The sequence below is a fragment of the Diabrotica virgifera genome, chromosome 1 (assembly GCF_917563875.1).
Source record: "Diabrotica virgifera virgifera chromosome 1, PGI_DIABVI_V3a".
NCBI classification, from domain to species: Eukaryota; Metazoa; Arthropoda; class Insecta; order Coleoptera; family Chrysomelidae; genus Diabrotica; species Diabrotica virgifera.
The window spans coordinates 292,961,038-292,975,330 of NC_065443.1; the positions used below are offsets into that span (position 1 = coordinate 292,961,038).

Sequence of the window (14,293 nt, forward strand, 5' to 3'; positions counted from 1 at the left end):
CGTTACTAGATGCCTGTAAGACTCAACAGTATCACTAATTATTTTAATTGTATTATCTGCAAGTGTTTTTGTACTGTAGTGCACATCATCAATGGCATCTCTTAAACTTAGTATCATTTTCTGGTAATCTGTTACTCCGTACACAAATATTGGAGGAGGTTTTATAGTTTTAGCTTCGGTGATATCTATTTGTTGGTCTGTTTGACTCTCTTCTACAGTTTCTTCTACAGGAAGCTGACTATATCTATTGCTTATATCTATGTCGGAGTTTTGTGAGTTGCTTCTTCTGATCTTCCTTCTTTTTGTATTCGTTACTTGTTGCCATTCGTTCTCGTTGGCTGCGTGTTGTTCTAGCTGCTCATCGTCACTTGTAGAGGACAATCTGTGATAATATTTCTGACTGGGTGATGGTATATGTTGTGATTTTTGGATCATTGGTACCTGATGTATGTAATTTTGTTGATTAATTGGTACCTGCTGAGTGGAATTTGCTTGAGAAGCATCAAAATGTTGTTGAGATAAACAAGAATTATTATTATTCAATGCTGCTTGAGTTATTGGTTGAGAATTAATAAATTGTTGTACTTGCATATTTGTATCTGCTACACCCTGTATGTTGGTTTGCGAAACTGGCTGGCTATAAGAATCTCCAGGTCCATTACTAGCTGGTAACACATTCATGTTTTTATTTCACTTAAATTAGCACTGGGTTCAAAAACTCATTAAATTTCAATGTAAATGAAAATAAATATTTCATTAATTGTTTTTAAATTGTAGGTATCGGTTTTTAACAAAAATTCCGGTTCGAAATTTTTATCGTGGCGTACGTTGCTTGATGATTAAGGTAATACATCCGCACAGCACGAGAGGCGATTCGGTACTAATTATACAATATGATATTATAATTAGAAGTGTTCAGTCAATATTGGCTTGATTTGTTGAGTTTCAATTTTTACAGTGTGTGGATAAATTGATTTATGGGTAATTATTATATTTTATATGAAAGGACACTGCACACATCTCATGGAAAATATAATGTCACTCAAATGTAACTAAAGGACCAGGCAACACCCTTATGGAAAAGTGGTCCCGGTCAAATTTGATGAAAGTTTGGTCAATGATACTTCTTGATGTGTAGATTAAAAAAGTCCATGGCACCTGGGTCTGAATAACTACTATTCTCGAGTTACAGCCTTCTGAAGTTATTGGATTCGGGTGCTCGGTTTACGTTAAGTGCACTAATTTACGGTCAAGTGAACGAAAATATTTATTATTAGAAGAAGAGAAACTCATGTTACTCATACATACTTGCGTGTTGTATATGAATTCGTGGTCAAAAATAGTTGGATCGTATTTTAGTCTTCAAAAAACCTCCGAAAAGTCTTCAGAAAACTAAAGAAGTGCGGTATAAAAGGTGCTGCTAGATCGATATAAGCATTATCATGTTTTCATGAATGCTTCTCAGTTATGGAATACCAGCAAAACTACAGTTCCGCCTTATCTTTAGAAAACTACTGAACAGTGGCGGATCTAGGGGGGATGGGGTAATTCCACTCGTAACATGTTCCAGAATAATTAAAGAAAAAATTGTTGAAACATAAAAAATACATTAGTTGACATGAAACTTGTCCCGCATATCAGACATAAGACAGGTAGAGAACATGGACTTGATTTCAATACAAAAAAAAAAAACGAAGTAAAAGGTAGTTTGTAAATGCTAAATATTAATTACAATTAGATGCACCATACGTCGTGTTAACTAACGACCTATAAGGATACTTAACATTGGGTTGATGTCTTGCAAAGCCTAAAAACCATATAAGACACTGGTGATATGAGCACAAGTACCTACAGTTCTCGCACCAGATTGACAGGTACAGTAGTACCCGTTAATCGGTTCTTCTACAGGCTCATCTTCATCATTATCTTCATCAACCGTATAGGAAATGAATACTTGGTGTTTTGTAGCTTGCCGAAACCTAGAAAATGTTCGAACTCATGAATCCCGGTTTATTCATATTCTCATTAATTTGAAACTCTTCGTCGTTTTCTCTTATTATTTTATCTTGTATGTAAGATGGTGCCAGTTTAATTTGATATATCCCAATCGTAAGGTCTTTTAGGTAGTCTAAGTCGAAAACAGGAAAGTTAGCAAAACATGATTATGAAGCCTTCTCCATTGACCATTTCTTCTATATGATTATACCTAAGTATGAATATTATAGTTGTTATAAAAATAACCCTACAAAATTATTCTCCATAATATTTTGTATTAAAAAGCTCATCATCATTGGCTGTAGAACCCCTGGTGGACCTCGGTCTGTTCGAGAATCAGCTTCCATTCCATTCTATCCTCCGCCTTGGTTTTCCAATTTCGTACTCTTAACACCCGTAACTCATCTTCTCTGGTCCTTAAATCGTATTCTGGGCCATGGGCGCCCACGCCCATGGGCAGGGGGGACGTGACCCCCCTGGCTTTTCGGGTGCTTTGAATTATATTGGTTATTCAAAGTATACAAAATATAATGTGCAACATCTTCACGTTTGCCACCTCCCTAAAAATTTTTATATGGGCGCCCGTGCTCTGGGCTTACGTCTTTTCGTCAAGCTATCCGCTCTTTGGTTATAAATGTGTTTTGATGGCTCCATCTCGTTCATTTTCGTTAAATAAAGTTATTTCATTAATTCTGGAACATGTTACCGGTGGAATTACCCCTATTCCTCCTAGATCCGCCACTGTTCAGTAGTTTTCTAAAGAACTGCAGTTTTGCTGGTATTTCATAACTGAGAAGCATTCATGAAATCATGATAATGCTTATATCGATCTAGCAGCACATTTTATAGACTTTATTTTTAAGACTTTTCGGAGGTTTTCTGAAAACTAAAATACGATCCAACTATTTTTGACCACAAATCCATATACAACACGCAAGTATGTATGAAGAACATGAGTTTCTCTTCTTCTAATAATAAATATTTTCGTTCACTTGACCGTAAATTAGTGCACTTAACGTAAACTGAGCACTCGAAGCCAATAATTTCAGAAGGCTGTAACTCGAGAATAGTAGTTATTCAGACCCAGGTGCCATGGACTTTTTTAATCTACACATCAAGAAGTATCATTGACCAAACTTTCATCAAATTTGACTGGGACCACTTTTCCATAAGGAGTGTTGCCTGGTCCTTTGTGAATCAGCAGTTCATAAATCTTTCCGCATGTATTAAAGGAGAGGCTTACTCCTATCTTAGGTATAGATAATAAAGTATGTATAATTTGGTCAATCATACCAAAGTATATTCTTTTGGCATCATAACCCTGGATGGGTCTTTGTCTGTCTGGCTATGTCTCTCCATTCAGATCTCTTTGTGCCTTGTCCCCCATTGTCTTATATTCATGGTTTTCAGGTTGTCTTCCATGTCATCCAACCATCTCGTCCTGGACCTTCCTTTTTTTCGCCTTCCTACCGGCTTCCACTTTAATATCTTTTTGGTCGTTTTTATATCTTCTTGTCGCTGACATTGTCCCAGCCATGACAGTCTTTGACTTTTCACAAATCTTACAATATCATACACTTCATTCAGTTCATTAACCTCGTCGATTCTCCTGATTCTCCATGTGCCGTCTTCCTCTTGCACAGGGCCATATACTTTTCTCAGTATATTTCTCTTGAATGTCCTGAGTTGGGCTTCATCTTTTTTCGTCATTACCTAGGTTTCACAACCACAGGTTATTCCGGGTCTAATCAAGGTTCTGTAGATAGTCATTTTGGTTCTTTTGTCCATAGCTGAAAGATGACATTCTTGAACTGATTTGTCCAGATTTATCCAATGGCAAATTTTTTTCTGACTCTTTTGGTGCATGTGGTCTTAATCAACGGAATCATATTCCTAATAAACGTGGGGTTTTTCTAGACTTACTTTATACACATAATTTAAGTAATGAGATTACTGAAGCAACGGATATACTATTTAACAGTAGTTTTCATCATGTACCATATTGTGTAGCAGTTCCTGATAGCTCTAATTCATCACTACCAATTGAGACTTTCTACTACGATTTTAGGAATATTGATTTTATAGGTAGGTATAAATAATTATCTTGCTCATATTAATTGGTCATGTATAATAGCAAGGATATTGATTTGGCTATTCAATTCTTCTACAGCATTATCTATGAGGCTATTCATTTATTTGTACCACTGAAACTTTATAAAACATCAACTTTTCCAGTATGGTTAACAAGAGAATTAAAAAATTTGGTTTTTAAGAAAAAAATACAGCACAAACAATACAAGCAAACATTTAATCCTTTTGACTATCATAAATTTTGTGAACTACACTTACAATGTAAAGCTCTGAGTGAGATTTTTTATAGAAACTATATGATTAAAACTGAAACAAATATTCAGAACGATCCTAGTTGTTTTTGCAAATATGTCAATAATTTACGTAAATCTAATGGTTATCCCAATACAATGTTTTTAAATGATGAACGTAGTTCTGATGGTCAAACTGTTGTTAACCTTTTTGCTGAAAACTTTAGCACAGTATATTCAGGTAAAAAAATAACATTACCAACTACTTCCTCTATTGATGTAATTGACTTCAATAGGGTAACTTAAAGTATTACTGAAGTGTGCGAAGGTATTAACCAATTAACAAACAAGTCTTCATTTGGCCCTGACGGTGTCCCTGCTCTTTTAATTAAATGTTGCGAATTTACTTTAGCCTATCCCATTTTATATTTGTTTAAATTGTCTTTGGAAACAGAAAAATTTCCTGATTTTTGGAAGGATAGTTTTATTACACCAATTTTTAAATCAGGTGATAGGGAAAATATTATAAACTACAGGGGTATATGCATACAATCAACATTACCTAAATTTTTGGATAAATTAGTGACTCGTCACTTAAATTGGGAATGTAAAAATGGAATTATACCACAACAGCATGGTTTTCAATTAAATAAATCTACTGTTACAAATTTACTTTGTTCTCACAGTTTTATGTTAGAGGTTATTGAAAAGGGATTACAAGTTGATTGTATTCACACAGACTTCTCTAAAGCCTATATCGATAGAGTCAATCATGACCTAATGTTGTTCTGAAGCTATTTCCTTGTGGCATTTTTATGATTAACTATTTAGATGGGAAATAAGCCACAATTAAACTAAAAAATTAATTTTATTAACGTTTCGAAGCCCAAATCGGGTTTCGTCGTCAAAATACAAAATACTACTAAAATAAACAAAAATGTTGTTGCTAAGTAAAAAAATTCTTCTAATAATTTATTTAATCTGACTCATTTATATTGGCAATTCAGAAGTATATTATACATTTTAAAGTGTTTAAAATGATATTGCCAATATTTATGGGTTGCATTCCTGGGACGACTTTACTAAAAGATACCTAGTTAATTTGATTACATGAAATCAATCCCAACTCAAGAATATCCGTCACAAAAAATCATAGCATGTGACCTGTCTTTAAAAAGACAACCAAATGCAACGATGACAGTAAAATTCTCGCGGTAGAGATTCGTTAATAAAATTATTTTTTCAATTTAATTGTGGCTTATTTCCCATCTAAATAGTTAATCATGACCTACTTGTATATAAGTTGAAGATTTAGGGAATGGCATTGTGACCTGGTTCAGTACCTTTCTTTATGGTCGTCAACAATGTGTTAAAATTGGCAGTTATATATCTAATGAAATTCAGGTTCATTCAGGAGTACCAGAAGGCTCACATTGTGGACTGTTATTATTTAACTTCTTTATCAATGATCTATCATCTTTAATTGAAAATGTTAAGTTTCTACTCTTTGCTGATGACTTAAAATTATTTCACATTGTAGAGAACTTATTGGATAGTAAAATTCTACAAAATGACTTGGATAAAGTATATGAATGGTCTATTTCCAACGATTTATTATTAAATATTGACAAATGTCATATTATTAGTTTCTCAAAAACTAACACTACAGATCTGTATGAATATAATATTGTAGTCTGGGCTGATTATCGGAGAATAGGCCATTTTTGGGAAAAGTTATTTACCAGCAATTTTATTGCTGGAATCGAATTATAAGATCCTATATATTAATAATATAGCTATGCAAAGTCCTCAGATAGTGTGCTACTTTTTTTATAAACAAAATGGCGACCGAAAATCGTGTTTTTTTCAATTTTTGCTCTAAAACTCCAAAGATTTTAACTTTAGACCAAAAACACCCAAATAAAAATTCACCGCAATTAAATTCTGCATAGAGACGTGGTTTTCCCGATTTACTTCGACGAAAACTTTCCCCGGAAAAAGCGGGTTTTTCCAACAAAATCTTTAATTTTCAACTAAACTTTTAGATAAGTAGTTGGTAATCAATAATTAAATAACTTAATAACGTAAAAGCCCTTTTCGTATATATTATAATTTCAGAAGCCGATGGAAATTGAATGAACAGTTTAGCAACAATTGAAATGTTAATTAAAAATTTACGGTCACTATAATAACGACAATAATTATGATGCATAAGAATAACTATGATTTTTTCATAAAAAGACACTATACCTATCTAATTTACTTTACAGAATTGAAATTGGACTATTTAAGCGGCCTCAGGAACATTTTAAAATTATAGACAATTTTTTGGCTTATAAACAAATAGAATATCTCAGGAAATATTAAACTAAATTAAATTATGAAAACGGTATTCGAAATACAATGGCAGGACGCTTCTTTTAAAAGAAAAAACGTTTAGTTCTAATGAGTGGTTCCTGAGATACAACCGGTCAAAGTTGACTAAAATTTACGGCAAAGATATAAACAATAGGATCATAATTTTTAAACCGTCACCTTTTTATTTTTGTCCTCTTTCTCCACACCAATTTTCATATTTTTAAAATACTCATAACATATATTATTATAATAAAAACTATCGATAATACTTATGAAAATTGCCAAAAATAGCAAAATTCCAATCAAAAATTAGGTTGGAGAAAATGTAATCCTCAAAGTTCAAAATCGGTATACGTTAAAAAAAATGCATTTTCTCGGCTTCCCATGGAGCAATTTCCTTCATTCTTTTTTTATTTCCTAATAACTCGAGTAGAGCCATCGAACTAACGCATCATTAAATGTCAAACTTGCTTTTGTTTTGTTATAATAAATTTATTTATTTATTATAACACAATATTTTAATTTGTTTAAATAAAAATTGTTTAAATAATTATACAGCTTTCAAATGAAAATATTTATGTTTTTAATTTTAAAAGGTACACTTGTAGTAAGTTTATCTAAAAAAAGCCTACCACTGGAAAAAATATGTAATTTTCTGTTTTTATAAATAAATTAATCTATTATAACAAAACAAAAGCAAGTTTAACATTTAATAATGCGTTAGTTCGATGGCTCTACTCGAGTTATTAGGGAACAAAAAAAGAATGAAGGAAATTGCTCCATGGGAAGCCGATAAAATGCATTTTTTTAACGTATATCGATTTTGAACTTTGAGGGTTACATTTTCTCCAACCTATTTTTGATTGGAATTTTGCTATTTTTGGCAATTTTCACACATATTATCGATAGTTTTTATTATAATAATATATGTTATGAGGATTTTAAATATATGAAAATCGGTGTGGAAAAAGAGGACAAAAATAAAAAGGCGATGGTTTAAAAATTATGATCCTATTGTTTATATCTTTGCCGTAAATTTCAGTCAACTTTGACCAGTTGTATCTCAGGAACCACTCGTTAGAACTAAACGTTTTTTCTTTTAAAAGAAGCGTACTGTCACTGTCTTTCGAATACCGTTTTCACAATTTAATTTAGTTTAATGTTTCCCGAGATATTCTATTTGTTTATAAGCCAAAAAATTGTTTATAATTTTAAAATATTCCTGAGGCCGCTTAAATAGTCCAATTTCAATTCTGTAAAGTAAATTAGATAGGTATAGTGTCTTTTTATGAAAAAATCATAGTTATTCTTATACGTCATAATTATTGCCGTTATTATAGCGACCGTAAATTTTTAATTAACATTTCAATTGTTGCTAAACTGTTCATTCAATTTCCATCAACTTCTGAAATTATAATATATTCGGAAAGGGCTTTTACGTTACCAAGTTATTTAATTGTTGATTAACAACTACTTATCTAAAAGTTTAGTTGAAAATTAAAGATTTTGTTGGAAAAACCCGCTTTTTCCGGGGAAACTTTTCGTCGAAGTAAATCGGAAAAACCACGTCTCTATGCAGAATTTAATTGCGGTTAATTTTTATTTGGGTGTTTTTGGTCTAAAGTTAAAATCTTTGGAGTTATAGAACAAAAATTGAAAAAAACACGATTTTCGGGCACCATTTTGGTTATAAAAAAAGTAGCACACTATCTGCGAACTTTGCATATATATATTATTAATACATACAATAATAAGATTTGATTCCAGCAATAAAATTGCTGGTAAATAACTTTTCCTTGTATTTTGCTAATTAGCCCAGAGTAATTGGTATAAATGTGTTGTCTAGAGTTGATGAGATGAGAGATCTAGGAGTAATTTTTGATAAACAATTAAATTTTAAATCTCACCTGCGTGTTCTATCATCTAATGCTAACAGATCTCTAGGTTTTGTTAAAAGGAATACAAAAGTTTTTTCTGTATCCGTTCTTTGAGTTTTATATTGTTCAATAGTTCGATAATCCCTAGAGTATGCTTCCATTATTTGGTCTCCTTATTATGAGGTTGGCAAAGTCTTAATTGAGAATATTCAAGTACGTTTTGCTTGATACGCTAGATTTAAATTGCAGATTCACAACAAGTTTAACAACAATGATGATCTTCAGCATTTGAATTTGTCACTACTTGTAAGTAGACGAATAAAACTGGAAATGCTTTTTATCTATAAACTAATTAACGGCTTTGTTAACTGTCCTGAATTACTATCAGAAATCTGAATTAATACAAACAGTGACAACTTACGAAATCCCTCTTTATTCTATATTGAGTATCACCGTACTAATCATAGTAGAAATGATCCGATACTGTTGATCCATTTTTTAGTTCAATTTATTCTTTTAGGCAATTTTTAAATTGTGTTGATCATGTTTAGTTTGTTTATGGTGTTACATCATATTTTTAATATGTTTTATATTGTTTTTTATTGTACAGTATTTCTCATGATCATCTTTCAGTGCGTCACAGTTCTTCGATTTCTTTCTAACGCATTAAATTGTATGTGACAGAAAAAAAAGGCACGTCGGTGATTACATTTCGTCGGTGACATTTTTATAACATTTATTCTAGTTATTCTAGTTGTCGATAGATGGCGCCATAATAAAAAAATAATTTTTTTTAATTAGATAATAATATTACAAATATAATCTGTATAATTTATAAGACTATACAAATCAAAGAAAATACCATTTTATAAATGCAAGAAACACATTTGATTTGTTTTTATTCCAAATTGAAAATAAAATGTGACAACTGTCAGATTTAACTAAAATGTCATGTTAGAATAAATGTCATAAATGTATATTATCATGGACTTACCCATTTTCCTATCATTTGTTACGCACTGAAAAATGATCATGAAAAGGACAATATATGTTAGAATTCTACTATGTCAACTATTTTATAATTTATTTATTTTATAGTTAATCAATAACTTTTTTGAACAATGGTGAAACCGTTAACAAATAAATAAATAAATAAATGAAAGTCTATAGTTTTGACCATAGTATATAGTTACTCTAATTGACTTAGACCACGCTGAGTTAAGATGTTTTCAATAACGACTATTACTAATATTCATAGATTAATGAATAGTTTGCGCAATGATATGAAATATTTGTAATTTTTGGGAGGAATCCATTCATGTAAATTTTATTGCATTTCAGTGACATTTATTTTCCATATGTGTGCGGTGTCCTTTTATGAGTCTGCCTCTATATAGAGACTGACTATAAAGGCTTTTTATCAGAGCAGTGTGTATTTAGTTTCAATTTTGTTCAAATTACTCTACCAGGATGAAACATTATGGTTTGAAGTAGACATTTTCCCCCTCATGGGTTACAACCTGGGGAGAAGATTTGTATCATACCTTTTGTGTAGCATAATTTAAAATGCTTCAAGATATTCATGGTATATAGTTCATGTATGAGGTAATACAAGGGAAAACAGAAGTACATTACAAGGGAAAACAAACAGGATAAAACTAATTATCCTTATAGAAAATACAGTCAAAAGGTAAAAGTAACTTAAGCACTTACCAGCGTCGGTTTATCATCTTCGTTTGGCTCTATTTCTGCCGAAGTAAAGAGAACATGCAATGTTATTAAAAGGATACATAATATAAAACGTGTCCTACGTGATGGTAGCAACATCTTAAAGAGTGTAGTGTGATCTTTTAGTAATATAGTGATATGTCGCGATATATCTTAAAATCTGACATTAGTAGGTCTTATCTTTTGATAACAGAGATTATGAAGAGATAAAAAGAACGAAATACTTCATAAATAAATTTATTTAATTAGTAATTAAACTATCTTGTCAAAAGTGTCTTTTCTTGTTGTGTCTTTGTCATTGTCATTGAATTAGACCAATCCCAGGTCTCCCTAATTGAAGCCACGTGCAAATTCTCAACCAATCAACATAAAAATTTATGACATTCAATTTGAAACATATGATAGTATGTCAATGTCAGCTGTCACCTGTTAGAAAATCTTCTTTTCTGAAACTACCACAGAACGTAAATACTCTAGAGGAAAGTTGTGAACCTAGGTACGACTCGTACGAAAATTTGTTCTCAAAATTAATAAAATCAATTTTTAAATGATTAATTAAACAATATCAACATTTTGAATTAAATGTCCAAACTTTTATTTCGTCAATCCCAGCAATTTCAAGGATTTAAAGAATATTTTTCCTGATAAAACTCGATCTAACAATAATCTTCTTTTTTATTTAGAGTTTTGAAAAGACAAATCAGACAGCACAAGCACAGATCACTTAACTCTCTTTTCTCTAACTCAGAGGAGGTAGGTGATCTGTGATCAGAAGCAGAAGAAGAAAATTTGAAAACAGTGAAAAAAAGTTGCAAGAAAATTTAATAAACTTAAAAAATGAATTTAACTAGTGATCTTATTCGTATACAGGGCATTTTGTCCAATTTAATAAAAAACACTGGTGAATTTACAAAAGTAAATTATAGGGGAGGTAATTTAAATTTTTCAACTAAATTACTCTTTATGTTTATCACTTAAGTATATAAATCTGTTTAAACCATATATTTTGCTTTAGGAAATGAAGACGTTATATTAACAGTCATGCTGGAAATCCAGTCATTTTTAAAGAGCAGAAATTATATTATAGAAAGGGACATCCCAAATACAATACATGACATGCAGCTACAAGATATTGTCCTCTTTCTTGCTCTTAACACATCCTACAAGCATCCTTTGATTATGGAGGAATACTCGCATCTCATCAACATTACACCCCCTCTATCCAAGTGTCTCTTTGCTAATGTTGTATATGGGCTTGATCTTTGTAAGTACTATTGTTCTGTTATTGAAAAGCTGCCAATACAAAATAGCGTGGAACTCTTGGATGAAGTGTCGCAGTGTTTGAAGAAGTCTACTCCAGATATACATCTGAAATATGCCAATATGTTCCTTACAGCTACTGCAAATAAAATATCCAGCACTACTTATTCCAGCGAGGTTGGTTTCACTATATAATAATACTATGAAAGAGCTTAGATAAAATCTCATATTATTGTTTATGTTTCAGGATACATGCCTTTTATTCAATATATCCCTATTCACAATTAACATGTTAAACACTAAAGATATTGAAAAAGTGCCCCCCGGCCATGTATCAGTTTCGTCAATATGGCATATGGGGTACTTCCTATATAGGTCCCTAGGGACTGCCTCTTGACGCTTACACGTGTTAAAAGGGTTTTTTCTCTTGATAACAGTTTCACAGCTTCATAATGCACATCCCGTTCTATACCATAGTAACTCAAACTATTAAAATTTTACAGGAAACTGACAACAAGATATTTGCTTTGATTATTTCCCAATATAGTTTTTATTTTTAGCAGTATACATTTAATTTTTGTACAGTAGAACCCCGCCCGAACCCCGCTAATCCGAACTTTCGGCAAATCCGAACCAACAGAAAGTGAAAAAAAAAAATAAAAATTCACGACAAAAACTTAAAAACATGTTTATTATAGGTACAGAGTACAGAGTAAGACCAGACAATTAAATAATGTAGGATTAATAGGACATTGACATTTAATATTTCTTAAAAATAAATACGTACTTTATATGTAAACTTCTTCTTCGTGCGACTAGGTTTACTCCTGTTTGTCTGCCTCTTATTCTGTTTCAGTTGTTGTTGACTGTACATTGTCTTTCCACCTTTTCGGTGGCTTTCCAACGGGTCTTCTGCTATATGGCTTGTTGTTTTTACAGATGCTCGCTAATCTATCTGGTTCCATTCGGTTTACATGTTCGTAAATGTAAGTGCGTAAACTACATAAACGTAGTGCTTATAAATGTTAAATATAAACTTACTTCGGTTTCCATGCAGTCAACTTAGTCCAAAAATATTGTCCACAGTCCACACTCTTGCGAGAACGTTTTGTGAGTCAAAATCAACGAAAACGAAAGCTTTGAATTATTAGTTAGGCTAACTTTCGGATAATCCGAACATTTCGGAATCCGAACAGGCTGTCCCCCCAATTAGTTCGGATTTGCGGAGTTCTACTGTATCAATATTTTACCAGTTACAACTGGGCTAGAGTAACATAGGAAAAATATTTGTTAAAAGAAAATAACAACTAAAAAATAATATTTTGGTTTTCTTCCAAAAGTTTTGCCTTTTTTCAAATATTCCAGAGGATTGGAGTTTGAAGTGTATAAGCTCTATCGACAAAAAAGGGGCCAAAAAGAACTGTAAAAATTTCAGAGGTGTTATTAGCTTATTGGGAGGTTGTACTGTTGATTTATAAAAGAACAAAATGAAAACCATTATTAGGAAATAGCAGATCAAAGTGGATTCTGCGCTGGTAGATCTTGTATTAATAATATATTTGTAGTTCCAGAAATTATAGGGCAGAAATTCATTAACTTATTTAGTGTCCATTGACTTAGCGATGGCCTATGATACAGTAACCTTAAAAAGATTATTGCAAATATTGATGAAGGCAGGGCTAAGTAATGCATACATCAACGCTATAGCAAACATATACATAAATGAAAAAGTGCAGTTAAAATGGAGAATAAAATTTCAGGTGCATTTCCTGTCACAAAAGGCTTCAGACAAGGATGTTCTTTGTCCCCAACTCTATTTAAAATCTATATTCAGGAAGCATTAAACAACTTGGAGGAGAAAATGCACAGGATTGGGAGCAGAATTGGGAAAAAAGTACATACCAAGTCTTTTATTTGCAGATGATCAAGTAATTATGGCAAACAATGAGGAAGACATGGATTATCACTGTCTCTAGGTATTTAAATTCTTCACATTTTTTTATATTTCTAATTGAGAGTGTGAGTGGGGACTGGGGACTCACAATCAACAAACACAACAGAATATCTTGGAATAAATTGCAGAGAAAAAGTCCCACAACTCTCGATTAGACATATAAAAAAATGCAAACAATTTGAATACCTAAAGACAGTGATAATGATGAAAGAACATCAAAAGGGATATCCAGTACAAATGCAACAGTGTCGAAATATGGTACAAACACTAAACTTGTTACTTTGGTCTCCTATAATTAGATTAAGAACAAAAATGACAATCTGCAAATTTGTTGTAGAACCAATTTTGACATACAGATCTGAATGTTGGCGAAGGACAATGAAGAGAAGAAAAACTGGAAGTTGTAGAAATGGACTATCTAAGAAGAGCTTGTTATTTTTTAATGGCATGGACTTTATGTCAATCAGTCAGTCACAACATGAGGTACCTAGTGTCATGTGTAATGTGTGTGTTTAGTAAGTGTCTTGTTACTTTGCAAAGTCGACGTCATGGTCTTTGCAAAAAGATGCTAATTGTACCCGAACGTCTGCGGTCCCTCCGGTGAGTACCGATCCCACAAGGACAGAAACTATTTTCATTTACTAATTAATAATAAACGAAAAATTCCTGACCCTGGTGAGATTCGAACTCACGACCATTCAGACCTTTCGATCCAAAGGTAGGCGCTCTTACCACTGAGACACAGAGGGGGTTAGAGGAGCTTGTTAGACATCCAGACATGATCACAATACAAATGAAGA

At 32.1% G+C, this 14,293-nt stretch overlaps 2 protein-coding genes across 3 annotated transcripts in view; one reads left to right on the forward strand and one right to left on the reverse strand.

The window, feature by feature from the left end:
* Positions 1-10,580, reverse strand: part of LOC114328940 (transmembrane protein 165) — a 38,822-nt gene extending 28,242 nt beyond the window's left edge. For both annotated transcript variants that reach the window (XM_028277928.2, XM_028277926.2), the window contains exon 1: positions 10,265-10,580. In XM_028277928.2, the coding sequence (XP_028133729.2) occupies positions 10,265-10,378 (114 nt within the window). In that variant the 5' untranslated portion in view covers positions 10,379-10,580. The remainder of the gene's footprint in view (positions 1-10,264) is intronic.
* Positions 10,581-11,065: 485 nt separating this feature from the next.
* LOC114328938 (uncharacterized) overlaps positions 11,066-14,293 on the forward strand; it is a 28,017-nt gene continuing 24,789 nt past the window's right edge. Inside the window, exons 1-2 of the mRNA XM_028277923.2 lie at positions 11,066-11,210; positions 11,295-11,716. Of these exons, the coding sequence (XP_028133724.2) occupies positions 11,117-11,210; positions 11,295-11,716 (516 nt within the window). The 5' untranslated portion in view covers positions 11,066-11,116. The remainder of the gene's footprint in view (positions 11,211-11,294; positions 11,717-14,293) is intronic.